This window comes from Pseudophryne corroboree, chromosome 4, assembly GCF_028390025.1.
Source record: "Pseudophryne corroboree isolate aPseCor3 chromosome 4, aPseCor3.hap2, whole genome shotgun sequence".
Lineage (NCBI taxonomy): Eukaryota > Metazoa > Chordata > Amphibia > Anura > Myobatrachidae > Pseudophryne > Pseudophryne corroboree.
Window position 1 is genome coordinate 546,679,784 of NC_086447.1, and position 27,663 is coordinate 546,707,446.

General features: G+C 44.3%; 1 protein-coding gene across 1 annotated transcript in view; it reads right to left on the minus strand.

Moving 5' to 3' along the window:
- The window catches only part of MOXD1 (monooxygenase DBH like 1), a 193,168-nt gene that overhangs the window by 34,897 nt on the left and 130,608 nt on the right, over nt 1-27,663 (minus strand). The window contains exons 7-10 of the mRNA XM_063919716.1: nt 22,248-22,414; nt 12,493-12,684; nt 8,019-8,078; nt 5,255-5,397 (exon numbers count right to left, since the gene is read on the minus strand). Coding sequence (XP_063775786.1) covers nt 5,255-5,397; nt 8,019-8,078; nt 12,493-12,684; nt 22,248-22,414 — 562 coding nt within the window. The remainder of the gene's footprint in view (nt 1-5,254; nt 5,398-8,018; nt 8,079-12,492; nt 12,685-22,247; nt 22,415-27,663) is intronic.

The window sequence follows — 27,663 nt, forward strand, 5'->3', positions numbered from 1 at the left end:
TACCTGTCATCTGTATACTGCTGAGTGAACTCCTGTTATCTACCAGTAATCCTGTGTCTGCAGTCCTCAGCAGTCTGCTACTATCCTGCCTTCCTAGCCTGTACCCAGGGCCGGTGCTAGGGTGTTCGGCGCCCCCCTGCAAACTATAAATTTGTGCCCTCCCATACTTTACAGAGGGATGGCACACAAAGAAGAAGGGTGTGTGGTCTCACAAGGATGTGGCGTGGCCACACAATAGTATCACCATTTCAAATTATTCCACACAGTAGTATAATCTTATTCACATTACACCGCATGCAGTAGTGCCGCTTATACGCATAGTGACCCCAGTAGTAGCCCAACTGACACGCATAGTGCCCCCAGTAATAGCACAGATAACACGCATAGTGCACCGAGGAGTAGCGCTGCTTATATGCATAGTGCCCCAGCAGTAGTGCCACTGACACGCATAGTGCCCCCAGTAGTAACGCTGCTTATACACAGTGCCCACAGTAGTTGTGCTGCTTATACACAGTGCCCCAGTAGTTGTGCCAGTGGCGGAACTAGCGAGCAGTGGGACCAGGTGCAACAAAATGCTTTGGGCCCCCCTCATCCTGTCCAAGTCCACCCTCTCACCCCTGGAGAGGATCTGGTGAGGGAGACCTGCTCAGGGCCAGGGAAATGGATACCTAGCAACAGTGCCGTAACTAGACATTTTAGCACTGTGTGCAAGAAGCGGCAACAGAGCCCCCCCCCCCCCTCTATGTAAAACAGGGGCAGTGCAAAAAATGTAGGGTCATGGCTTCATGGGGAAGGGGTGTGGTCACAAAATAATACCAATTCATGTAACGGTGCACAGTAGTCTCCATTATTCAAATTACGCCGCACAGTGGCGCCACTACACCAGGTAGAGCCCCTTTTACACATTACGGCGGACAGATTCCCCTTTTTACACATTACGGCAGACAGAGTCCCCTTTTTACACATTACGGCAGAGTCCCCTTTTTACACATTACGGCAGACAGCTTCCCCGTTTTACACATTACGGCAGACAGTGTCCCCTTATTTACACATTATGGCAGACAGCTTCCCCTTTTTACACATTACGGCAGACAGAGGTGGTCATTCCGAGTTGTTCGCTTGCTAGCTGCTTTTAGCAGCATTGCACACGCTAGGCCGCCGTCCTCTGGGAGTGTATCTTAGTTTAGCAGAATAGCGAACGAAAGAGTAGCAGAACTGCTAATAAATATTTTCTTGCAGTTTCTGAGTAGCTCCAGACCTACTCCTAGATTGCGATCAGCTCAGTTCATTTAGTTCCTGGTTTGACGTCACAAACACGCCCTGCGTTCGGCCAGCCACTCCCCCGTTTCTCCAGACACTCCCGCGTTTTTCCCTGACACGCCTGCGTTTTTTAGCACACTCCCAGAAAATGCTCAGTTACCACCCAGAAACGCCCCTTTCCTGTCAATCATTCACCGATCAGCAGTGCGACTGAAAAGCGCCGCACGAACACCAGCAAATCTACTAAGTTTTGTGCTAAATAACTTAGCACATGCGCTCTGCGTACCATGCGCATGCGCAGTTAGCAACAAATCGCAGCATAGCAAAAATCGGCAACGAGCGAACAACTCGGAATGACCCCCAGAGTCTCCTTTTTTACACATTACAGTAGAGTCCCTTTTTTACACATTACGGCAGACAGTCCCCCTTTTTACACATTACAGCAGACAGCGTCCCCCTTTTTACACATTACGGCAGACAGAGTCCCCTTTTTTACACATTACGGCAGACAGTGTCCCCTTTTTACACATTCCGGTAGACAGCAACCCCCTTTTTACACATTACGGCAGACAGCGTCCCCCTTTTTACACATTACAGCAGACAGAGTCCCCTTTTTTACACATTACGGCAGACAGCGTCCCCTTTTTTACACATTACGGCAGACAGAGTCCCCTTTTTACACATTACAGCAGAGTCTCCTTTTTTACACATAACGGCAGACAGCGGCCCCTGTTTACACATTATGGCAGACAGTGTCCCCTGTTTAAACATTACGGCAGACAGTTTTCCCCGTTTACACATTACGGCAGACAGTGTCCCCTGTTTACTCATTATGGCAGACAGCGTAGTGACTCCAGTAGTTGTGCTGCTTATACACAGTGCCCCCAGAAATAGCTGCACTTAGACATACAGTATACTGCCCCTAGTAATACTTATACATAATCCCCCAACAAACATACACATACACACACACTTTCTCTCACTCACTCTCTCTTTCCCTCCACTTACCTAAATCTGGCTGGCCAGATCAGGAGCAGCTTCCTCTCCCTCTTCAACACAGCAGCCTGGTCCATGTAGCTCCACCCCTTGAACCCATGTAACCCCACCCCCTCCATCCATATTAGCCCAGCCCCTTTTGTCATTCAGAAGAACACTGTGGGACTGCTCTGCTGCTTTGACAGGGAGAGGGGGGACAGACTCTTCAGGCTGCCGACACCGCTGCCTGTATCTGTAGTAGTGTGACAAGAGCAGCGGCAGCCGGCGGCAGCAGCAGCAGCAGGGGAACTCAGCACAGGGATGCAGAGCAGGAAGAGCGCCTCTGCATCCTGGCGCCTACCTGCACTGCATCCCTTTGCTCAACGGGCAGCGCCGGGCCTGCCTGTACCCACTGTTTCAGTCTGTTACTGTTGTTCCAGGATGTCTCCAGCATTGAATATATTTCTGGACTCTCGCTACGTCATCGGGTCATATCAGTATTTGAATATCCATAGGTCGGTATTGAGGTTTGGTTTCTCTTGTTCTGAGTTCCTACGCTGGGGCTGTTTCTGAGTGTTAAGGTCTGGTTCCCGGTCTGAGGTGGGCTGTGGTTTCCATGTTCACCAAGCTGTATCAGTTGGGGGTCTGGGGTGCCGCATCTCCACTTTCAGAGTCTGCATTCCAGGCTTGTGAATCAGGGTATGGGTTCTGGGATGATTCGAACCATGTGGTTGTTTGCCTTCAGTTTCTTCATTCCTGACACAGGTTCTGAGTCTTTAGCCTGCAGATTCAGGACTATGACCCCCAATTCTGAGTTTCTCCAGTTATGTTTGCCTGAGTTCCATGCAATGAGTTCCAGCCTTTAGCGTCTGTGTCAGGGGTAAAGGTTGAGTTCCATATGACCGGTTCCAGGCTCTCTCGGCTGGGATTCTAGTTCTGCATCCTTGTGCAGATTCTAGTTTTGATTACCAATCTGTGTTGTTGGTATTGCCATGGATGTCTGAGCTTGTCATCTATAGTCTATATCTGCTCCATGAGCAGGCCACTTACTGTATACTACTGCTGCAGCTGGTTCCAAGAGTCCCAAGACTGATCTGAAACCCATGAGTCCTGTGGCAGTTACTCTGTCATGTAGTGTCATACAAGGATCTTTCATTTATTCCATGCTGTGTGTAGTGTACATGCTACCAATGGCTAAAATATTCAGAAGTCATGGCCCAGACTATAGTACCACTGCTATGCAGATGAAACTCAACTGTACCTGTTCTCTGCACTGGGTATTAAGAACTCAATATACATACTACATGGCTCTTAGTTAAACTCCATGAGTGGATGAATGATGTTGAAAATTGATAATACAAAGGTTAACATCAGGTTTCAGTCATTATCAGAATGCCATTCTATCATCTGAACACTAGAGCTCTCTATTTTGGTCTTCAAGTAAAAAGAAATAGACTGATTGAAGCTGTAACAAGATGCATCAGCCACGCTGTCTACTAGTCAACTCTGTTTTTGTAACATAACATCTCATCTACTGTACAGTCCTTGAAATGGCAAAACTGTTAGAAGATGGGCTTACTGACTTACAAAACCCTATATAACCATGGTACTTAAAGCAGATTCTGATTCACTATACTCCTACTCACTCCATTTGATCCACAGTACTAACAGTGCATAAAGTCTCCCAGACCTCGGCTGGAGTTCTAACTTTCAGCTTTGCAGCTCAGACTCTCTGGAGCATGCTATCTCGGACAGGGCACAAGGACCAACTTTAGATAATCAAAAACAGACTTAACTGTTTTCTCAACAATTTTATTAGCGCCCCTTTACTTTCAATAAAACAAACAGATGTGCAGCTTTCTTTTCTGCACTCTGATAACCATTAATATGTGTATTTTGCATCCTATATATCAGTGGTTCCCAAACTTGGACCTCAGGGAGCCCAAACGGTCCAGGTTTTAAGAAAATCCATTTTTAATCATTTAGTCAGGGTCAGATTAATAATGGGGCAGATGGAGCTCCATCTCCAGGCCTATAAATAAAAAATAGGCCCATCATTATAGCAGCATGATACTGACCAGCCACCAGCTGGCCACAGAGACATAACACATAAGTACTAAAACTGGTGTTCTAGTTTCTCACAGAATGATGCCATTTTTCTATTTCTATGTGTTTAGGGAGACATTGGGGCAGATAGTGTAGGGATGTACATGCCTAAACAGCACTGGTCACACCTTCTCTTCTTCTCTCAATACTCCCTTGTTCATTTTCAACACCAATACTATATGGCCCTTAAATTCGGTCCTGTAATTAATACCTCATTCATATATGTATGTGTCGGAATCACTGCTATGGGAAGCGGTGAGGATACCGCCGCATGGGATCCCGTTGATCACAATGCCGATGACGGGATCCCGCACATTACAATTCCCGCGCCACAGGCTTTTCTCTATCTATGTGTGTCCACAACACCCATAGAGTGAGAATATAACCTAGCACTTGCCCTGCTGCCGGCATCCTGGTAGCCGGGATGCCGCTGTTGGTATACCGACGGCTGGCATCCCTGCCATCGGTATTTCATACTGATTCCACTGCTATATATGTCTTATATATCTTATGTTTTTCAATCTGCAAATGCATAGAGTCCTACTGGGAGAAAAACATCCTATATAAATACAATTATAATTTATAGGATTCATGCCACAGAATCCACACATGTGAGCAGATCTCTATGGACATGTCACAAGAGAACAATCACATCAGAGAGTCAGCTAACACAGAGAGTCAGCTAACACAATCTTCTAGCTACCAATATCGCAGCGCTCCACATGGGTATATTGAACACAAGGACAGATAAATGATCTCCAGCACAGACACTTTCCATTCAACAACACTGTCCACTAAAAGTATATTGTTTACAGATGATCTGGTCAGATTTTAGTTTTATAAAGTAAATTCTTAAAAACCAACATTGTTTTAAATCAAACACATGTGCTAGTAGTACACTGTCTTTACTTACGTGACTGGTTTATATATTTCCTTTATGCCAATGAACTGAAGCTGTTCGTTTATTTCCGGGATGCTTTCACATCGGGCAAGATTGATTTTTGGGTAATATATCAAAAAGGAAAGACACATTTCATCCCTTGTACTGAGGCCACCCTGAAAAAATACAGACAACAATTGACATCTTGTCTGGTGATGGAAAAAGGTGCCAAATACTAGCTACAGTGATTTTTGGATTTAATGAGAGTGTACTGAACAATTGATTCCCACACTGGTCTTGTAATGTGCTGGAGGGCAATTACTTTCAGGCAGATCTTATATCAATAGGTTTGTAACGTCAGTTATAAGAATATTAGACGTCTCTGAAGTTTCATGGCTGTATAAACACACAAAGTTGTAGACTAAATGCACTGATTAAAGTATATAACTCCAAAGTCCCTTTCTTACCCTTTTCTTACTGACACGCCCCTTCCTGCCATAGGCTACAACAAATGATTGACAAGCACCACTGCCATCCCCCTATCTTAGAGGTTTAAACACACCTCCCTTCTCATGAGTTTGCTCGGTTCCCAATATAACTCCAAATCATTTCTCATATCCTTATGCTATACAAAGGAGATTCATATACCTTATAAAACGCAACTGTTCATGAAGATTTTAAAATATGGTATCATATTCAGAAAATGAACATTTATACCATATGAATTACTGTACATGAGTATACGGTTACTAATGTACATAATTTAGGTGTACTTTTACTACTGTACCTATACAATGCAATTTAAGTAGACATGTCCCCAAGTGTCTGCCTGAATTTAAAACATTATTGTTTTAGTAGCAGAAATTTATAGTAAAGTCTGTTTTATATTAATTAATCTTCATGTTTTATGTTTTTTCCCCTCTAGGTATAATTCAAAGTTAATAACTGTACTGTCTACAATGTTAGAAATGTGAAATGAGGAGGATGTATTTGTAATAATCACTGTTCTCTGAATAGCTCCCTGCTCTTTGTCATCTGCCCTAGGACGAAAAACAATTAAATCTTTACTCTTAGCAATAGCTGTTGTTAAAATAATATTGATATTGAGGAAGTGGTTAGCTCTGTCATGTTTGATGGACGACAATTTATTTGTGGTCGCAGGGATGATGGTTGATATTAAATTCTGCGTTAAACCCTCCATTGCAGTGCAGCATAGGTCAGATGTAGTCAAGGACTCTTAGACGAGGGAGGATTGCAAAATGATAAAAATCGGGCAAGAAGGAAAGAGGCGTGAGGGGGGCTTTTCCTAGAGTTACCACAGGAGTGAAGCATACTGTCCTTTTGATCATTTTTATAATGAGTACATTAGCATCACATAGTACTTGCATAACACTTTCTGTGTCTGGGACACAGAGAGAGAAAGTGACACACACATGCTATAGTACTAATAGCATATTTTTTATTAATAGGTATAGGATCTCATAGTCACAGTGATTCCTACATTCATTGGATCATATCAGTACCTATTTACAAGCCAGGTCACAGGCTATACTGTTTGTGTTTAAATATCATGTGCTTTTCTTTATTTTATATTGTGGCAGGGAAGCAGGATTTCCCTGTTTAAGTATCTAACAGCAGTTGAACATGGGTCCAGTCCAGATTTTCCTTGAGGTCAGGAATACACTGCAGCCAAAACGATGAGTAGCACATGTTAGCTGCCTTTAAGAAAGCTGCCAGTACACAGGGATAATGCTCCTGATGCTGGACAAGCTGGCCAGGCGATAGGCTAGGGGTCTGGGTTTATGTTTGGAGCCAATGAAGTCTATACCATTGTTGAATGTCACAACATGGCATGTTATGATTTAACCTGTAACCTGCTGTGAACTTCTGTTACAACCATGTGAGTGACCTAACTGCTGGAGAAAGAGTAAACCTGCTGTTTATGTGATCCTTGTCACAATATCATTTCAGTCAAATTTGTAAACATATATTTTATCCTTGCATAGAGCATCACCTTGCATCACCTACAATAATAGTTTACATTACATCTGCTGGACTGTGGGTGAAAGCTTAGATTTCCCTATGGGAAAAATGGACCTACAACTCTAAAGTTACACCAGGCTATCACTGTGATTATTATCAAGTTATAATGTGGCCTCTTGCTTTAAAGTCCAAAATCCAAATCAGAGCCAACTGCTTGGAACTGTATGCTCACCCTTATCACCATCACCTCACCTTATCAACCCATCACAATCCTAGAAAAGTCCATATACTGTACTGTAACACTGACACGCCAAGAGTTTTTGTTTTTTTTAGAGCATTAAGAAACAATTACATTAATCAGAGCAGGGCAAATGTTACTGGCAGTGGGTCAGATGGCTACATTACCTATTACTTCTCCCTACAAACTCCTGCTTTCATGCCAGTTACCGATTTCATTTCCCAGGCAATTGTCAAGTTCTTGCAACTTTTATCAGCAGAGGCTAAAAGGAGTTAGTCAATGGTATGTTTCCCATGCTATTCAATATAAATACTCATAAATATGTATACCTAGCAAGAAGGGAATTTAGTGAATACTGTGAAGAAAATGCTTGGCTGAACACAGCAGCAGTTATGACATTGGTTTATATTTATGTTGTTTTCAAACCAAGCTCAACAACAGTCTATTCAAAATAACCTATGATAATATTTCAGTATCAAATATTTTAAATGTATACTATAAAATGCAGAGCTCGCTTTACTATGCTCACGTTAGCATATGGCTTCTCACAGATCGCAGTACATTGAGTTGTCTTACCCATGTCATTGTGGATCGGCTTTGTGTGTTGTATTGACATTCAGTGATTATATTATCTCCCTGGAAATACATTAACACATACAGTATGTTAAGATTTCATTAGACAGTATATAGTATATGTGAAGTTTGGGTTCCATTTATGCTACATATTGCAAATAACATAAACCCAACAGTTTTCTGGCATTAAAGTTAACTTAAATTTGATTATCCCTCATAGGAAATGCATCCCTCTATATGGCCGAAGGTTTCCTCTATGTCTACGTTACGTACCTGGTACATTACAGTTGTCTGACATGTAGGCAGGCTTGGGCTTGCCCACAGGGGTACACGGGGGAAACCACCGGTGGGCCCCACTGCCTGGGGCCCCACCTCCTGCTCTAGGGATCAGGTTCCAGACTGTGCACTTGAATTCTACATTATACATATGTTACCTTATACTGGAATATGGTGTATTTTCTACAGTGCATTGCTGTTATCAATCTGTTATTAATCTGGTACATTATCATGCATGCAGTAGCTGAATTTACTGAAGGGGCCAAGATGTTGCACTCTCTAATGGTTAGTCAAACCAATGTGGTGGCAGGCCACACCCCCTCTGCAGACTGGCCACACCCCTAAACATGGGCCCATACCACTACATTCCCCCGGTGGGCCCTACATGCCCCAGTCCGACACGGCATGTAGGACCCAAAGGAGTCACACAGTGACAGCTGTACATACTGTAAGTCCCCAGCACATTCGCTAGCTCATTGCAGTGTTTTTGGAGGTCTGATCACAACTATTTTATAAAGATCAGACTTTTAGATGTAGCAACATCAGCTTCATTATGCAAGCAGAGGGCTTTGCTACTGTATTACCATATATGAAACATATAGACTATTACAGTATCCAATAAATGATGTAGGCTAACCCAAGATAAAAATACATGCCATTATGAGAATGCATTATTCCATGCCAGGGATTCCCACCTGCCAGCACTGGAATAATCTATATGCTGGCCCTGATAAGTGCGAACTGTTCAAATTCAGCTTTGTGCCAATTTCAAGCATGGCTCTGACAGGTCCTAATTCAGTAAGCATTGCAATTGCGTCCTCGACACAGTGCTTGGCCTCACCACTCCTGGAAAATTGGGTCGACAAGCCCCCATCCCTCCTAGCGAACTCCTCTGCATGTCAATCAGGTAGAGGCTTTTGCACCCCTGCTATGCGGTGGTAGGACCCTTTCTGCACATGCACACACTTTTCCCATTATTTTCATGGAAAACTGCTCCAAACTCTTTAATTCACATTGTTTTAGTAATCAGATCGCATTTCCCATACTTAGAATGGGAAATACAATCTGGGCAAATTTACAAAAAAAAAAAAAAGTTAAATAACAAAACAAAACACACACACACAATGTGCCCTGTGGTAATTACACCAGTCTCAGCTGGAGTAATCACAGGAATGATTGCAATATCCCTACTTCTACAAAACTTTCAGTGACCCAGGGCCAGAGATCAATGCTCAGTGAAGGCTGCCGGTCATCGTGTCCTCCTGCTTTACCGCCCCGGGGGTCACAGCAGCACACAGGATTCAGTGGCTGCAGTAGTGGCTACAGTAGCGGCCATGGTACATGCGCAGCAGGAACTCTGGGTATTTTTTGTGAAAAATGCCAAGCTAATGCTGCAGAGGAGAGGGAGAGATATGTATACAATAATTGCATTGCAAGTTTAGTCCATTTTATCACGACATCTGTATCCTGAGATGCGGATGGTGATAAATCGGCCCATTAATGTCTCACTGTTCCGCTGTCAACACCAGTATAAAAAAGGGTTGCAATGTGGTCTGTGCTGAATATCCTGAGGTCTGAACTGTCTCCAGTAACAAGTACAAATATAATTATATACTGTAAACTAAATTCTAACTTTAGCCTATTCTTACAAACAATATATCAGCAAAGCAATGCATAATAATTACAGAACTCCTATTCTAATGCTGGCTGGGATGCAATACCGCCCGAGTTCAGACGCTTTTTAAAAGGGCAATCACTTACAAGGCAAAACCATGACTTGTAAGTGATTGCCCCGTTATAAAATTATATACATAAAAAATAGAAGTGCTGTCCGTGACAATATCAATGAATTCAATAAAATGTAATGCAAATAATGTCTAAAACTAATTTTTCAGTTATCAATTGGAATATAGCTTCATGTTTTTAGAATTTATGTTGTATAGTCTGTTTTTATACATTATTTGCATTACATTTTATTGAATTAATTAATATCGTTGCGGATAGCGCTTCTCTATTTTTATGTATTTTTTGTTTTTTGAGTTACAGCGCCTCAAAATTTAGTAGCTGCAGCCTGTGATGGTATTTCTGTGATTTACTAGGTATATGCATTTGCCTACCGAATATCACTCAATCAGCACACTAGTGCCCACAGCCAACATTTTTGAATTTGTCTTTAAAGAAAATGTCTGACTTCAGCCGGAATTCCGCACCTCGGCCAAACTCGGGTGGACTGCTGCAACCATTCAGGCACATAGGGCTTATGATGGGCATAAAAACAGTATCCAAATCTGCAATATTAGCATATGCTGTAGATTAACATCAGGTGTATACAGCTACAGCTAATCAGGTCATAAGCACAAGAATCATTTATTACATATTGTGATAGTGAGATTGCATTTGCTATTAGGTTCGATTTATATAAAAATCTGCTCAGTGTTAATTCATAATCAGAGGTTAATCCATAATCAGCCAATCAGAAGTGGGTATTTGCAACAGCCCTCAGGCATCCACAAGTGATGCAGCCACAGGTGTATCTGTATTTCTGTACAAGTCTACTTCTGTTTTAAATATGTGAACACGCCCCTTATTGTACCTACAGTGGTTCAGATCACTCTGAATTGCTCCTCTCTGCACCTCATGTCCCATACTACTCGGCTCCACCAAGCGTTTTTACGCTGAAAATGTGCTCTTCACATATATAAAACTGGAAGCAACAAGCTTGGTTCACACTGGTCGCTATACTTATTTGTGCTATAAATATAAAATATCTTGCAAGCAGATTGGCAGGTGTGTAAACCCGGTAAGTCTGTGCACGATATTGTTCCCAGACAGTGGCATCACAAGGGGGGGTGCAGGCCACACCTGGGTTTAACCTGTCAAGGGGTGACACCAAAGTTCCAACTCCTGCTTAGTGACAGGAGCCAAGTGCTGCACTGTAACATTACGTGTATTACCTGGCTTCTGTCACTACGTAGGAGCTGCCACTGCAGCCACTACACTCCCCGCGGAGCAGCCCGCATCTCCCGAATCCCCAAAGTATCTAATATGGGCATTTGGGTCATGAGGCCCTCCATTAAGCTATGCCCCTCATATGAGGCCACACTCACCTTTTCACAGCCAGCTGCACTGGGCGTCATCAGGGGAAGTGACGCCACTGTTGGCAGACATGTCAGGGCGGCCCTGCAGCACAGCTGATAGTGATATATCTTGTAGATATATCACCATGTCTGGCTGTGTGTAGTACCGGCGACCCGCCAACTGCCCGTACAATATTAACATCAATAACATTCATTTCCAGTCAGTTGTGAAATGGTACCTGAGTCATTAGGAACTAGAAAGGTACTTACATGCAATTCAAAACACGTAAGATTCGGATTTTAGATACGAGATCCATTGTTGATCGAGCGTGTTTGATTTTCAGCAAAACAAAACTGCTCAACTCTAAATTGGATAACTAATAAAACCATCTGATCACTGTGAAATTCAAGTGATCAATACACAAACCCTTTTAACTACAACACTGGGAAATGACAGTTTAATTAATATTAAAGGTTTGTGCAGCTCTGTTCACAAAAGTCATTTTATGTCAATTTTCTATACGGTACAGGTGCCATAGGGGGTGATTCAGACCTGATTGCTGCTGTGCATTTTCACACAGCGGGCGATCAGTTAGTAACTGCGCAGGCGTATGCACCGCAATGCGCATGCACGTCGGACAGCAACAAATGGCATCACTGGTCAGTGACAGGATGGCGCGAAAAATCAGATGCACGGGCGTTTGCAAGGTGATTGCCTGAAGGAACCTGTTTGTGGATGGTAAGTGAACGTTTATTGGGAGTGTCCGGAAAAACGCAGGCGTTACCAAGTGTTTTCAGGGCGGGTGTCTGACGTCAGCTCCGGCCCCGATCAGCCTGATTCTATCGCACTGTAGGAGTAAGTCTTGGGCTGCGCAGAGACTGCACAAAGTGGATTTTTGCAGCTCTGCGTACACATAGGATCGTACACTTGTACAGGGAATTTACACTCACCCTGGAGACGGCAACTATCCGAACGCAGGACAGCAAAGTTTGCAGCCCAGCGATCAGGTCTGAATCACCCCCATAGTGTATACATAAAACAGTCACATAGGATGGTGCAATGATGTCACACCTGGAAATTCCTGCATTTGTGCATGTGCCAGACTAAACAACAGTATACATACAGGCAGAATGGTCCGTTCTTTCTCTAGATACTTGAACTCCTGAAAGTTGAAGTCGAACGCCTCATCATATGCAAGCAGCTCCTGCTCTTCTCCTTTCCTAAAGTGACGCGCACGGAGAACTTGTCCTGCTTCGTGAGCATGGAGAAGAACAGCAAACACATTGATCCCATCTGGATTTTCATGATTTAGAGCCTGACAAAAATTAAATACATATTATATTATCCTGCAGCTGTCTTCATTCATTTTCTACAACATGGTTGCCAGTAAAATGTCCCTGCCCGAGTCTGGTCATGGTGAAGATGGAACAAAAGACTTTTGTTTAAAGTCTCCAAGTGACAAATTCTCCAAGTGCTTGAGTGACATTGATCATTAAAAGAACACATCCTTTATTGTGAATGGATAGCATACTTTGCATGTAACGCACATCTGGTCTGTGTAGGGGGACTTCCTGCTTATCCTGCAGACTATTTCTTCACTTCTACATTTCATAACTCCATCAATTAAACAAACTGTTGAGGTTGTTGTAGTAAGGATTATTGTGCAAAATATTCTATAAAGTTTCATTTCAGCATCAATTCAGGTAATAACTACCCTTGTTGCACTACATAATATTTATAAATAAGTACCATAGATAGCAAACTTATAGCAAGAAATTCTATAGCAAGATATCTGATGTTGTTTATGATTAAATACATATTTTTCCGTGTTAATTTTATCACGCCAAATTATCTACCAGTATGTTTTTTTGGGGGGATTGTAGGAGGAAGCTGGAGCACCAGGAGGAAGCCCACACAAACCCAATGAGAACATACAAACTTCATTTAGATAGGTTTCTGGTTGAAACTGAACCCAGAACCCCAATGCTGTAAATCAGCAGTGCTAACCACTGTGCCCCACATGCTGCCAAAAATATTAAATATAAAATTAGCCCATATATATATATATATATATATATATATATATACATACTGTATAGAGCACCAAAAGACCTCAGAGAGCGCTGTCCACCTAAGTAGCTGTGCTGTCACTGTGTCCCATCTAAGGGGCTGTGCTGTTGTCCCAGTGTCCAGGGTTTTCCATTATTTAGTGGAAACTGTATCAGCCCAGGAAAAACCCGGGAATACAGTATAGTGGAAACGGGAACATTGGCAAGTGAGATCCAGCAAAATGCCATGCAAAAAATCTGGGTCGGACCCGGGGATTTGGTGAAAAAACAGTATTACACTTTGGCTATAGTCATGGCTAACAGCCCCTATTTTACTTATTTTCATAACAGGGCCTGGGTGACTTGGCTACCCCAAGTGTCTTTCTTATTTAAAACGTGCATCTTATATGCACCAATAAAACAACTGGAAAAAACTGGGTTGTCGCAACCCCTATCCTAGAGTCTTTACACATCTATGTTCAGAGTTACTTCATTTGACTTAACCATTTGCCTGACATGATCGCATCTGATGCAACCAGCTTGAAACGCCCATTTGGAGGCTGTCAGAACATAATCTTCCTACGGCTCCACACTCAGCGAGTCCTGAACACTGCTGATCAAAGTGAATGGGCAAGCCAGCACTACCACCGCTTAGTGGCTACAGAGCAGCCGAAACAGCACTGTAAACAGAGCAGCTATGGCTCATGGTAGCTGAGGCTTCCTTTTAGAGATGAGCGGGTTCGGTTTCTCTGAATCCGAACCCGCACGAACTTCATGTTTTTTTTCACGGGTCCGAGCGACTCGGATCTTCCCGCCTTGCTCGGTTAACCCGAGCGCGCCCGAACGTCATCATGACGCTGTCGGATTCTCGCGAGGCTCGGATTCTATCGCGAGACTCGGATTCTATATAAGGAGCCGCGCGTCGCCGCCATTTTCACACGTGCATTGAGATTGATAGGAAGAGGACGTGGCTGGCGTCCTCTCCATTTAGATTAGAAGAGAGAGAGAGAGATTGACCTGAGGCTGATACTGTAGAAGAGAGTGCAGAGTTTAGTGACTGACCACAGTGACCACCAGCAGTGCAGTTGTTTTATTTAATATATCCGTTCTCTGCCTGAAAAAAACGGTACACACAGTGACTCAGTCACATACCATATCTGTGTGCACTGCTCAGCCCAGTGTGCTGCATGCCTGCATCATCTATGTATATATTATATATCTGACTGTGCTCAGCTCACACAGCTTATAATTGTGGGGGAGACTGGGGAGCACTGCAGTGCCAGTTATAGGTTATAGCAGGAGCCAGGAGTACAAGACAGTCACATACCATATCTGTGTGCACTGCTCAGCCCAGTGTGCTGCATCATCTATGTATATATTATATATCTGACTGTGCTCAGCTCACACAGCTTATAATTGTGGGGGAGACTGGGGAGCACTGCAGTGCCAGTTATAGGTTATAGCAGGAGCCAGGAGTACATATTATATTAAAATTAAACAGTGCACACTTTTGCTGCAGGAGTGCCACTGCCAGTGTGACTGACCAGTGACCTGACCACACTGACCACCAGTATAGTTAGTAGTATACTATATTGTGATTGCCTGAAAAAGTTAAACACTCGTCGTGTGACTTCACTTGTGTGGTGTTTTTTTTTTAATTCTATAAAAAACTCATTCTGCTGACAGACAGTGTCCAGCAGGTCCGTCATTATATAATATATATACCTGTCCGGCTGCAGTAGTGATATATATATATTTTTTATATCATTATTTATCATCCAGTCGCAGCAGACACAGTACGGTAGTTCACGGCTGTAGCTACCTCTGTGTCGGCACTCGGCAGTCCATCCATAATTGTATACCACCTACCCGTGGTTTTTTTTTCTTTCTTCTTTATACATACATACTACTACATCTCTTTATCAACCAGTCTATATTAGCAGCAGACACAGTACAGTACGGTAGTTCACGGCTGTGGCTACCTCTGTGTCGTCACTCGGCAGTCCGTCCATAATTGTATACCACCTAACCGTGGTTTTTTCTTCTTCTTTATACATACATACTACGACATCTCTTTATCAACCAGTCTATATTAGCAGCAGACACAGTACAGTACGGTAGTTCACGGCTGTGGCTACCTCTGTGTCGGCACTCGGCAGTCCGTCCATAATTGTATACCACCTAACCGTGGTTTTTTTTTCTTTCTTCTTCATACATACATACTACGACATCTCTTTATCAACCAGTCTATATTAGCAGCAGACACAGTACAGTACGGTAGTTCACGGCTGTGGCTACCTCTGTGTCGGCACTCGGCAGTCCGTCCATAATTGTATACCACCTACCCGTGGTTTTTTTTTCTTTCTTCTTTATACATACATACTACTACATCTCTTTATCAACCAGTCTATATTAGCAGCAGACACAGTACAGTACGGTAGTTCACGGCTGTGGCTACCTCTGTGTCGGCACTCGGCAGTCCGTCCATAATTGTATACCACCTACCCGTGGTTTTTTTTTCTTTCTTCTTCATACATACATACTACGACATCTCTTTATCAACCAGTCTATATTAGCAGCAGACACAGTACAGTACGGTAGTTCACGGCTGTGGCTACCTCTGTGTCGGCACACGGCAGTCCGTCCATAATTGTATACCACCTAACCGTGGTTTTTTTTTCTTTCTTCTTCATACATACATACTACGACATCTCTTTATCAACCAGTCTATATTAGCAGCAGACACAGTACGGTAGTTCACGGCTGTAGCTACCTCTGTGTCGGCACTCGGCAGTCCATCCATAAGTATACTAGTATCCATCCATCTCCATTGTTTACCTGAGGTGCCTTTTAGTTGTGCCTATTAAAATATGGAGAACAAAAATGTTGAGGTTCCAAAATTAGGGAAAGATCAAGATCCACTTCCACCTCGTGCTGAAGCTGCTGCCACTAGTCATGGCCGAGACGATGAAATGCCAGCAACGTCGTCTGCCAAGGCCGATGCCCAATGTCATAGTACAGAGCATGTCAAATCCAAAACACCAAATATCAGTAAAAAAAGGACTCCAAAACCTAAAATAAAATTGTCGGAGGAGAAGCGTAAACTTGCCAATATGCCATTTACCACACGGAGTGGCAAGGAACGGCTGAGGCCCTGGCCTATGTTCATGGCTAGTGGTTCAGCTTCACATGAGGATGGAGGCACTCAGCCTCTCGCTAGAAAATGAAAAGACTCAAGCTGGCAAAAGCAGTAGCACCGCAAAGAACTGTGCGTTCTTCGAAATCCCAAATCCACAAGGAGAGTCCAATTGTGTCGGTTGCGATGCCTGACCTTCCCAACACTGGACGTGAAGAGCATGCGCCTTCCACCATTTGCACGCCCCCTGCAAGTGCTGGAAGGAGCACCCGCAGTCCAGTTCCTGATAGTCAGATTGAAGATGTCAGTGTTGAAGTACACCAGGATGAGGAGGATATGGGTGTTGCTGGCGCTGGGGAGGAAATTGACCAGGAGGATTCTGATGGTGAGGTGGTTTGTTTAAGTCAGGCACCCGGGGAGACACCTGTTGTCCGTGGGAGGAATATGGCCGTTGACATGCCTGGTGAAAATACCAAAAAAATCAGCTCTTCGATGTGGAACTATTTCAACAGAAATGCGGACAACAGGTGTCAAGCCGTGTGTTCCCTTTGTCAAGCTGTAATAAGTAGGGGTAAGGACGTTAACCACCTCGGAACATCCTCCCTTATACGTCACCTGCAGCGCATTCATAATAAGTCAGTGACAAGTTCAAAAACTTTGGGTGACAGCGGAAGCAGTCCACTAACCAGTAAATCCCTTCCTCTTGTAACCAAGCTCACGCAAACCACCCCACCAACTCCCTCAGTGTCAATTTCCTCCTTCCCCAGGAATGCCAATAGTCCTGCAGGCAATGTCACTGGCAATTCTGACGAGTCCTCTCCTGCCTGGGATTCCTCCGATGCATCCTTGCGTGTAACGCCTACTGCTGCTGGCGCTGCTGTTGTTGCTGCTGGGAGTCGATGGTCATCCCAGAGGGGAAGTCGTAAGCCCACTTGTACTACTTCCAGTAAGCAATTGACTGTTCAACAGTCCTTTGCGAGGAAGATGAAATATCACAGCAGTCATCCTGCTGCAAAGCGGATAACTGAGGCCTTGACAACTATGTTGGTGTTAGACGTGCGTCCGGTATCCGCCGTTAGTTCACAGGGAACTAGACAATTTATTGAGGCAGTGTGCCCCCGTTACCAAATACCATCTAGGTTCCACTTCTCTAGGCAGGCGATACCGAGAATGTACACGGACGTCAGAAAAAGACTCACCAGTGTCCTAAAAAATGCAGTTGTACCCAATGTCCACTTAACCACGGACATGTGGACAAGTGGAGCAGGGCAGGGTCAGGACTATATGACTGTGACAGCCCACTGGGTAGATGTATGGACTCCCGCCGCAAGAACAGCAGCGGCGGCACCAGTAGCAGCATCTCGCAAACGCCAACTCTTTCCTAGGCAGGCTACGCTTTGTATCACCGGTTTCCAGAATACGCACACAGCTGAAAACCTCTTACGGCAACTGAGGAAGATCATCGCGGAATGGCTTACCCCAATTGGACTCTCCTGTGGATTTGTGGCATCGGACAACGCCAGCAATATTGTGTGTGCATTAAATATGGGCAAATTCCAGCACGTCCCATGTTTTGCACATACCTTGAATTTGGTGGTGCAGAATTATTTAAAAAACGACAGGGGCGTGCAAGAGATGCTGTCGGTGGCCAGAAAAATTGCGGGACACTTTCGGCGTACAGGCACCACGTACAGAAGACTGGAGCACCACCAAAAACTACTGAACCTGCCCTGCCATCATCTGAAGCAAGAAGTGGTAACGAGGTGGAATTCAACCCTCTATATGCTTCAGAGGTTGGAGGAGCAGCAAAAGGCCATTCAAGCCTATACAATTGAGCACGATATAGGAGGTGGAATGCACCTGTCTCAAGCGCAGTGGAGAATGATTTCAACGTTGTGCAAGGTTCTGATGCCCTTTGAACTTGCCACACGTGAAGTCAGTTCAGACACTGCCAGCCTGAGTCAGGTCATTCCCCTCATCAGGCTTTTGCAGAAGAAGCTGGAGACATTGAAGGAGGAGCTAACACGGAGCGATTCCGCTAGGCATGTGGGACTTGTGGATGGAGCCCTTAATTCGCTTAACAAGGATTCACGGGTGGTCAATCTGTTGAAATCAGAGCACTACATTTTGGCCACTGTGCTCGATCCTAGATTTAAAGCCTACCTTGGATCTCTCTTTCCGGCAGACACAAGTCTGCTGGGGTTGAAAGACCTGCTGGTGAGAAAATTGTCAAGTCAAGCGGAACGCGACCTGTCAACATCTCCTCCTTCACATTCTCCCGCAACTGGGGGTGCGAGGAAAAGGCTCAGAATTCCGAGCCCACCCGCTGGCGGTGATGCAGGGCAGTCTGGAGCGACTGCTGATGCTGACATCTGGTCCGGACTGAAGGACCTGACAACGATTACGGACATGTCGTCTACTGTCACTGCATATGATTCTCTCACCATTGAAAGAATGGTGGAGGATTATATGAGTGACCGCATCCAAGTAGGCACGTCACACAGTCCATACTTATACTGGCAGGAAAAAGAGGCAATTTGGAGGCCATTGCACAAACTGGCTTTATTCTACCTAAGTTGCCCTCCCACAAGTGTGTACTCCGAAAGAGTGTTTAGTGCCGCCGCTCACCTTGTCAGCAATCGGCGTACGAGGTTACATCCAGAAAATGTGGAGAAGATGATGTTCATTAAAATGAATTATAATCAATTCCTCCGCGGAGACATTGACCAGCAGCAATTGCCTCCACAAAGTACACAGGGAGCTGAGATGGTGGATTCCAGTGGGGACGAATTGATAATCTGTGAGGAGGGGGATGTACACGGTGATATATCGGAGGGTGATGATGAGGTGGACATCTTGCCTCTGTAGAGCCAGTTTGTGCAAGGAGAGATTAATTGCTTCTTTTTTGGGGGGGGTCCAAACCAACCCGTCATATCAGTCACAGTCGTGTGGCAGACCCTGTCACTGAAATGATGGGTTGGTTAAAGTGTGCATGTCCTGTTTTGTTTATACAACATAAGGGTGGGTGGGAGGGCCCAAGGACAATTCCATCTTGCACCTCTTTTTTCTTTTATTTTTCTTTGCGTCATGTGCTGTTTGGGGAGGGTTTTTTGGAAGGGACATCCTGCGTGACACTGCAGTGCCACTCCTAAATGGGCCCGGTGTTTGTGTCGGCCAATAGGGTCGCTAATCTTACTCACACAGTCAGCTACCTCATTGCGCCTCTTTTTTTCTTTGCGTCATGTGCTGATTGGGGAGGGTTTTTTGGAAGGGACATCCTGCGTGACACTGCAGTGCCACTCCTAAATGGGCCCGGTGTTTGTGTCGGCCACTAGGGTCGCTAATCTTACTCACACAGTCAGCTACCTCATTGCGCCTCTTTTTTTCTTTGCGTCATGTGCTGATTGGGGAGGGTTTTTTGGAAGGGACATCCTGCGTGACACTGCAGTGCCACTCCTAAATGGGCCCGGTGTTTGTGTCGGCCACTAGGGTCGCTAATCTTACTCACACAGTCAGCTACCTCATTGCGCCTCTTTTTTTCTTTGCGTCATGTGTTGATTGGGGAGGGTTTTTTGGAAGGGACATCCTGCGTGACACTGCAGTGCCACTCCTAAATGGGCCCGGTGTTTGTGTCGGCCACTAGGGTCGCTAATCTTACTCACACAGTCAGCTACCTCATTGCGCCTCTTTTTTTCTTTGCGTCATGTGCTGATTGGGGAGGGTTTTTTGGAAGGGACATCCTGCGTGACACTGCAGTGCCACTCCTAAATGGGCCCGGTGTTTGTGTCGGCCACTAGGGTCGCTTATCTTACTCACACAGTCAGCTACCTCATTGCGCCTCTTTTTTTCTTTGCGTCATGTGCTGATTGGGGAGGGTTTTTTGGAAGGGACATCCTGCGTGACACTGCAGTGCCACTCCTAGATGGGCCAGGTGTTTGTGTCGGCCACTAGTGTCGCTTAGCTTAGTCATCCAGCGACCTTGGTGCAAATTTTAGGACTAAAAATAATATTGTGAGGTGTGAGGTATTCAGAATAGACTGAAAATGAGTGGAAATTATGGTTTTTGAGGTTAATAATAATATGGGATCAAAATGACCCCCAAATTCTATGATTTAAGCTGTTTTTTAGTGTTTTTTTAAAAAAACACCCGAATCCAAAACACACCCGAATCCGACAAAAAAAATTCGGTGAGGTTTTGCCAAAACGCAGTCGAACCCAAAACACGGCCGCGGAACCGAACCCAAAACCAAAACACAAAACCCGAAAAATTTCAGGCGCTCATCTCTACTTCCTTTCCAGGGTGTCATGGTCAATATGACCAGCGGTGATCAAACAGCCTGGCTGCACTCATTCCTGGCTGCTTCAGTGCAGTGGAGCCTGCACTATAAACAAAGCAACCATGGCTCTGCCCCTAATGTATCGCGATCACTGTTGGCACTTGGCAGTCAAGTGTAATCCCCATCCTACATCCCCTCTACCAGACATTAACACAGCAGTGATGGGCTATTCTCAGGAATGCCCACCCACTGCTGCTGACTTCTTTAGCAGGACTCTGAAATATCACTGTATAGTCACTGTAGAGAGAGCAGACAGTATTGCACAATGTTTAGGTCGACCACTATTGGTCGACAGTAACTAGGTCGACATGGTGTCAAGGTCAACATGGTCTCTAGATAGACATGTTCTAGGTCGACAGGTCAAAAGGTCGACATGCATTTTTCCAATTTTTTCTTTTTTTTTTTACTTTTTCATATTTAACGATCCACGTGGACTACAATTGGGAATGGTAACCTGTGCCGAGCGCAGAGGTAGCGAAGCTAGGCACCTTGCCTGAAGCATGGCAAGCGAAGCGAGACATGCGAAGGGACACGGTGCACTAATTGAGGTTCCCGGTCACTGTACGGAGAAAACGACGCCAAAAAAACATTAAAAACTAATTTCGACCTTTTGACCTGTTGACCTAGACCATGTCGACCTAGAGACCCAGTCGACCTAGCATCCCTGTCGACCTAGTTACTGTCAACCAAAAGTGGTCGACCTAGACACTGTGAACCCTATGAACCACACCCACACAGTGGCTATGTTCTCTTGCTTTACCAGATCTATAGGCTAATGCAGCATTCCCAGGAAAAATCCATGAGTGGATGATAAGGTCTAAATCTGTGCTGGAAGGTATAGTAGGTTGTATGCGTCTCTTAATATAAATGCTTGGGCTATGGTCTCTCAAAGTTGAAATCATGTTTGCACCAATCTGTCATTTCTTGGGATACCCAAGTATTTCCAGGGAATGTTACGGTGATATTTAGACAATATTGGTGCCCTGACTACATATGTCATACTGTACTGTACATCACTTGTGCTCCATTATTTTACAGTCTACTAAGAAGTACTGTCATTTTCTTCTGGTATGATTCTGAATAACTGCATATTGCCTTATTTAATGATTGCATAAAGTCAAACAGATCACCAGCAACAATAAATATTATAGTTATTAATACAGTTTGAATCATACATTATATGAACATAAATGTATTTTACAGAAAATTACATGTTAAAGAAAAGTGCAATTTAGCAAATCCAGTACATGCTACAACTACCATAAAGCTATTCACCAACATTGTAATGGCAGCACAACTGTGCATGAAATAATTCCTGAAATGCTTTTATTAATAAAATGACTGTCAGCACACACACCTCTTCCAGACATTCCACAGTGCAGTGTCCTTCGGAGCTGAATGCAGGCATACCTGGTGGGATCATGTGATATAGGCTGACCCAAATGCCTGCCTCTAACACACCAGCATCATATTTTCTTGTGTGGGGAGTGTAATACAGTTTAATGCCTGAATTATCTATTAAACCTAAAATGACAAAAAGGCATGTTTAAATAAATCATTTAGACTATGTGGTATATTTATTTACTTCACTATTCAATTTGTGAGCATTTCCAACAGGTTTTTGCCAGTTTTTGACAATGCCAATCTGACTTTTAAAGTCGAATCGGCATTGTCGAAAACGGGCCAAAAACACCCGCAAATTTGACAAAAAACTTGGATCCGTGGCTAATCCGCCGATCCACGTGTTTTTCGACAAGTCGGAATTTCCGACAAGTCAGAATAACAGCACTGGACTTGAATAGGTCGAATCCAGATTCGACCTAAAAAAGTTGGAAAGCGCTGCTTTTCCGACATGTCGGAAATTCCACCACTAATTGAATAGACCCCAATGACAGTATTGTAGACGCAAAATTAACTGATTGCCTAACTGTACAATATGGACTTAAAAACAGAGGTTAACATTTCTTTATGATAAAAAATATATTTCTTCAGAAATTACTTCCATATTACAAATATTCAAACTGAGCCATAATAATTGATTTTTTTTATCTTCAGTTATCTCAAAGCATAATGACTACTTTAATTCCAACTGGCATTCACATAAATGTTGGCATTCAAATAAAAGCTATCACTAGTGGTTTCTAATGCTACTCAAATAATGTAAATGACTACTGTATGAGGTAGTGTTACCACCCATTTAGGATTTCTCTGTACTGTCCGGTAATCACAAAGACTCTCCAGAATCCAGCAGTCTGCTTATCCCAGATGGGTAGTGTCCAGAAATTCTCAGGCTGCCATTAAGCTTTGTCTCCATTCCCCTTAACACACACCCATCATGCCTCCTGATTGGCAAAGCCCAGCTACTGCCTGTTCTGCTACAGTCCTCCTATGCCTGCAGCCCGTCTCCTCTGACTGTTGTGTGTTCTTTCCATCGTGGGATGTGGAATCAGCGTGTGTGTTTGTGCACTGCAGTAGAGGAGATATGGGGAGAGGAGTCTTTGAAAAACATCAAGTTTGGTGGTGAAGCTGAAGGTTAGAGGGAATCTGGGCAGTCATATTAGGGCTTGTGCACTCATAATAGGTTATGAGGAGGTTCTGGCCAGTCATATTAGGGTATTAGGATAATCTGGTCAATCATATTAGGGTACAAGGTGGATCTAGATAGTCATATTAAAGGAGTGAGGGGCTCAGGACAGCCATTTTACAATATTGGAGGGAGCTCTGGGCAGACATATTGGGACAAGAAGAGGCATCGGGTAGTCATAATAGGGCATGAGTTGGTCTGGGAAGTCATATTAGGGTACAATGTGGCTCTGGACAGTCACATTAGGGTATAAGGAGCTCTGGGCAGTCATACGGTATTAGAGTATGGAGTCATATTAGGGCGTGAAGGGGCTCTGGGAAGTCATATTAGAATGTAAGGGGGCTCTGGGCAATCATATTACTATGTGAGGGGGCTATGGACAGTCATATTAGGGCATAAGGGGACGCTGGGCAACCATATTAAAGCATGAGGGAGCTCTGGCAGTCATATTGCGGTGTGAGAGGCTATGGACAACCATATAAGGACATGAGGTGGCACTGTGCAGTCATATTAGGGTATGAGAGGGGATACATATGATATCCCGGCAGACAGGATGCTGGCTGTCCCTATACGGACAGTGGCATCCCATCTGCCAGAATCCCGTCAGCGAGGCAGCGAGTCCTCTCGCATGTCACAGGTTCTATTCCCACTCGATTGGTGGTGTAGACCCACCAACCGAGTGGGATATATATATATACGGTTATGGTCGGGATTCTGGCTGTCCGTATTTCACCGGCTGTCTAGATTCTGGCATCGGTCTCCTGAATGCCGGGATCCCAACAGCCTGCATATTGACTGCATCCCTATGAGAGGGCTATGGACATTCATATTAAATTGCGAGGGGGATCTGTACAGTCATATTACTACATGAGGGGGCTCTGATCAGTCATATTAGAATGTGAGGGGGCTCTGGGCAGTCATATTACTGCATGAGGGGTCTCTGAGCAGTCATATTAGAATGTGAGGGGGCTCTGGGCAGTCATATTACTACATGAGGGGGCTCTGATCAGTCATATTACTACATGAGGGGGCTCTGATCAGTCATATTAGAATGTGAGGGGGCTCTGGGCAGTCATATTACTGCATGAGGGGTCTCTGAGCAGTCTTATTACTACATGAGGGGGCTCTGATCAGTCATATTAGAATGTGAGGGGGCTCTGGGCAGTCATATTACTGCATGAGGGGTCTCTGAGCAGTCATATTACTACATGAGGGGGCTCTGATCAGTCATATTAGAATGTGAGGGGGCTCTGGGCAGTCATATTACTGCATGAGGGGGCACTGAGCAGTCATATTACTACATGAGGGGGCTCTGTGCCGTTAGAGGGGGCTCTGGGCAGTCATATTACTACACGAGGGGGCTATGTGCTGTCATATTACTACATGAGGGGGCTCTGTGCCGTTATATTACTGCATGAGGGGGCTCTGAGCAGTCATATTACTACATGAGGGGGCTCTGTGCCGTTATATTACTACATGAGGGGGCTCTGTGCAGTCATATTACTACACGAGGGGGCTATGTGCTGTCATATTACTACATGAGGGGGCTCTGTGCCGTTATATTACTACATGAGGGGGCTCTGTGCCGTTATATTACTACATGAGGGGGCTATGTGCTGTCATATTACTACATGAGGGGGCTCTGTGCCGTTATATTACTACATGAGGGGGCTCTGAGCAGTCATATTACTACATGAGGGGGCACTGAGCAGTCATATTACTATGTGAGGGGGGCCTGGGCAATCAGATTAGAGAGTAAGGGGGCTATGGGCAGCCTTATTAGTATTTGAGGGAGCTCTTGGAAGTTATATTAGGATATGATGGGATCTGGGCAGTTATATTAGGATATAAGGGTGATCTGGGCAGTCATATTACTTTGTGAAAGGGCTCTGTGTAATTGGGCGCTGGGTGGTCATATTATCCGATGAAAGGGCTCTGGGCAGTTGTAGTAAGTCATGTAGGGGCTCTGGGCAGTCATTAGGTTGTGAGGGTCTCTGGGCAGTCTTACTAGGATTGGATCCATAGAGGAGGTGGTGGGCCCTCAGTTAGTGGGGCCTACCTGGGGTTTCCCAAGTACCCCTGTAGGCCAGTCCAACCATGGCCGCAGTCCAGTCCAGTTTTCATTAGCAGTATTCTATTAGCTGGGATCTGTGTGCATTGTGCAGTACCGATGATTAAGCGGAACCAGGCTCTCTGTACATGCAGTAATACTGACTGGTGCATCCTCAAACACCACCATCAGTCGCACCATTGAAATTCCTATATTTGTGGCTGTGCGTCTCTGTACACATCTGCTTTCCCTGAAATGCCCACGACACTTCCACAACACATCCCTTAAATGGATCAATTTTGTGTTACATCACTAGGCACCCTCCAAAATAGCCCATCACTTTCCCAAGATATTTCTGACACCATGCATCTGAATTTTAGCAGCACCTCTGTGCAACACATGCTCCATAGGAGTTTTTAGGAATTTCCATGTATGTGTAATTGCAAAAAGTTGCTCAACTACATGAATACTGCTATTGTGTGCGGCTCTGTGTCAGGCCCACATTTTCACACTTTGGTTCTGAATATATCATTCTTTTACCCTGCAATGATAAGAGACTATTCATATTTTCTTTTTTTTTATCTTACATTTTTATTGAAGCGTAGGCATCAGCACAAACATTACAATAGATAGAAACATATATGCAACACCCCATAATGCGGTGCATGTTAAGGTTATACCTTGAAAACCGTGACAATGATAATTTGAGAAGCAGTCAGTATGTAACAGAGACAGCAATGACATTCGCAAGCATGGAGTGACTCATAACAAATACACCAGATTCTGTATGCGGTTAAATTGCCGGCTGTCGGGATCCCGACCTAAGCCCGGTATTCCCACTTGGATGGTGGTCCATGCCACTACCTGAGGCGGAGTGCGGTCGCCACCGGGCCCGAAGTGTGGTGAGCGCAGTGAGCATGCAAGTGGGCACACTGCGCTTGCTGCTGGGATTCTGGCTGTCGGGTTCCCGGCGTCGGTCTCCTGACCTTCGGGATCCCGGCTGCCGGGATTCCATACTGATCCCCTGCATGCCTGCCCAACATAGAATTAGTGAAGTGCTTTGACTTCTCCTGGAATATTGAAAATAAAATATAGATGGAGCGTATTACTTTGATTTTTAGATTTCTTCTTTAATTTGTCATCATTCCCCTTTTATCTGTGATTATTGCTATTAGTCTACTAACTACAGAAAAGGACATAAATACAGGGCTTTTACATTATAGTTTAGAGATATTTAGAGATTAGGCCATTATGATCAACTATACCTGCCTTTAGTTGCTCCAGGCAAATCATGATACACAAATCTCTTGAGATCCTGTCATCTCCTATACATGCCTCCAAGGACCTGTCTTAACAGTTCTGAGTACTAAACCAGCTGTGCCTTATACATGTTTCCTGTTAGTCACTATCTAAAAATGCCTCACCTCAGTCTTTTAACCTACACATCTTGGGTTCATAACACGCATTTGGATCATGACAGCTCCACTTCATTACAAGGGTGACATATCAGTGTTATTTCAATAAGTGCATGCTGACAACACGTATAACCAGAGAACTGTATCTGCTACAATAATAATAAGCTTAGATTGAGGTAGACCATCAAACTACTTAACTCAATGAGAGGCAACCTGATATACTCTAGGGGCTGCATTTGACAGCATTCTAATCTTCAAAAGGGCTGTTCTTAATCTCAGTAGTATTTAGTGCTGTACATTTAATAAGTAAGACACCTATCTAATAACATACAGTACAGTATCGTGAGTGCTCTTAAAGCACCACTACAAGCCATAACAATTAAATATGTCCATAACGCAGGAAGAAGCTGGGGGCTGCGAGTGAAGGCTTAGAAGGTCGCATGCAGCCCCAGGGCCACCTGTTGCCCATCACTGACTAATTTATTCCCAACAACCCATTGCATATTTCCCCTGCCTGTACCATACTTTCATATCCCTCACAGTAATCACAGATTTCACCTTGCAAAGCTGAAATATTAATGGAGCTAAAGTAACAAAAAGGGACAACTGGGTGAAAAGTAAAGAAAAGGGCAATATTCAATTGTTTATCCCTCCCGTCTAAAGTGATGGGAAATCAGGGGTGGGGGGCATATTCCATTGTGCTTAATTATTACATTATCATGCC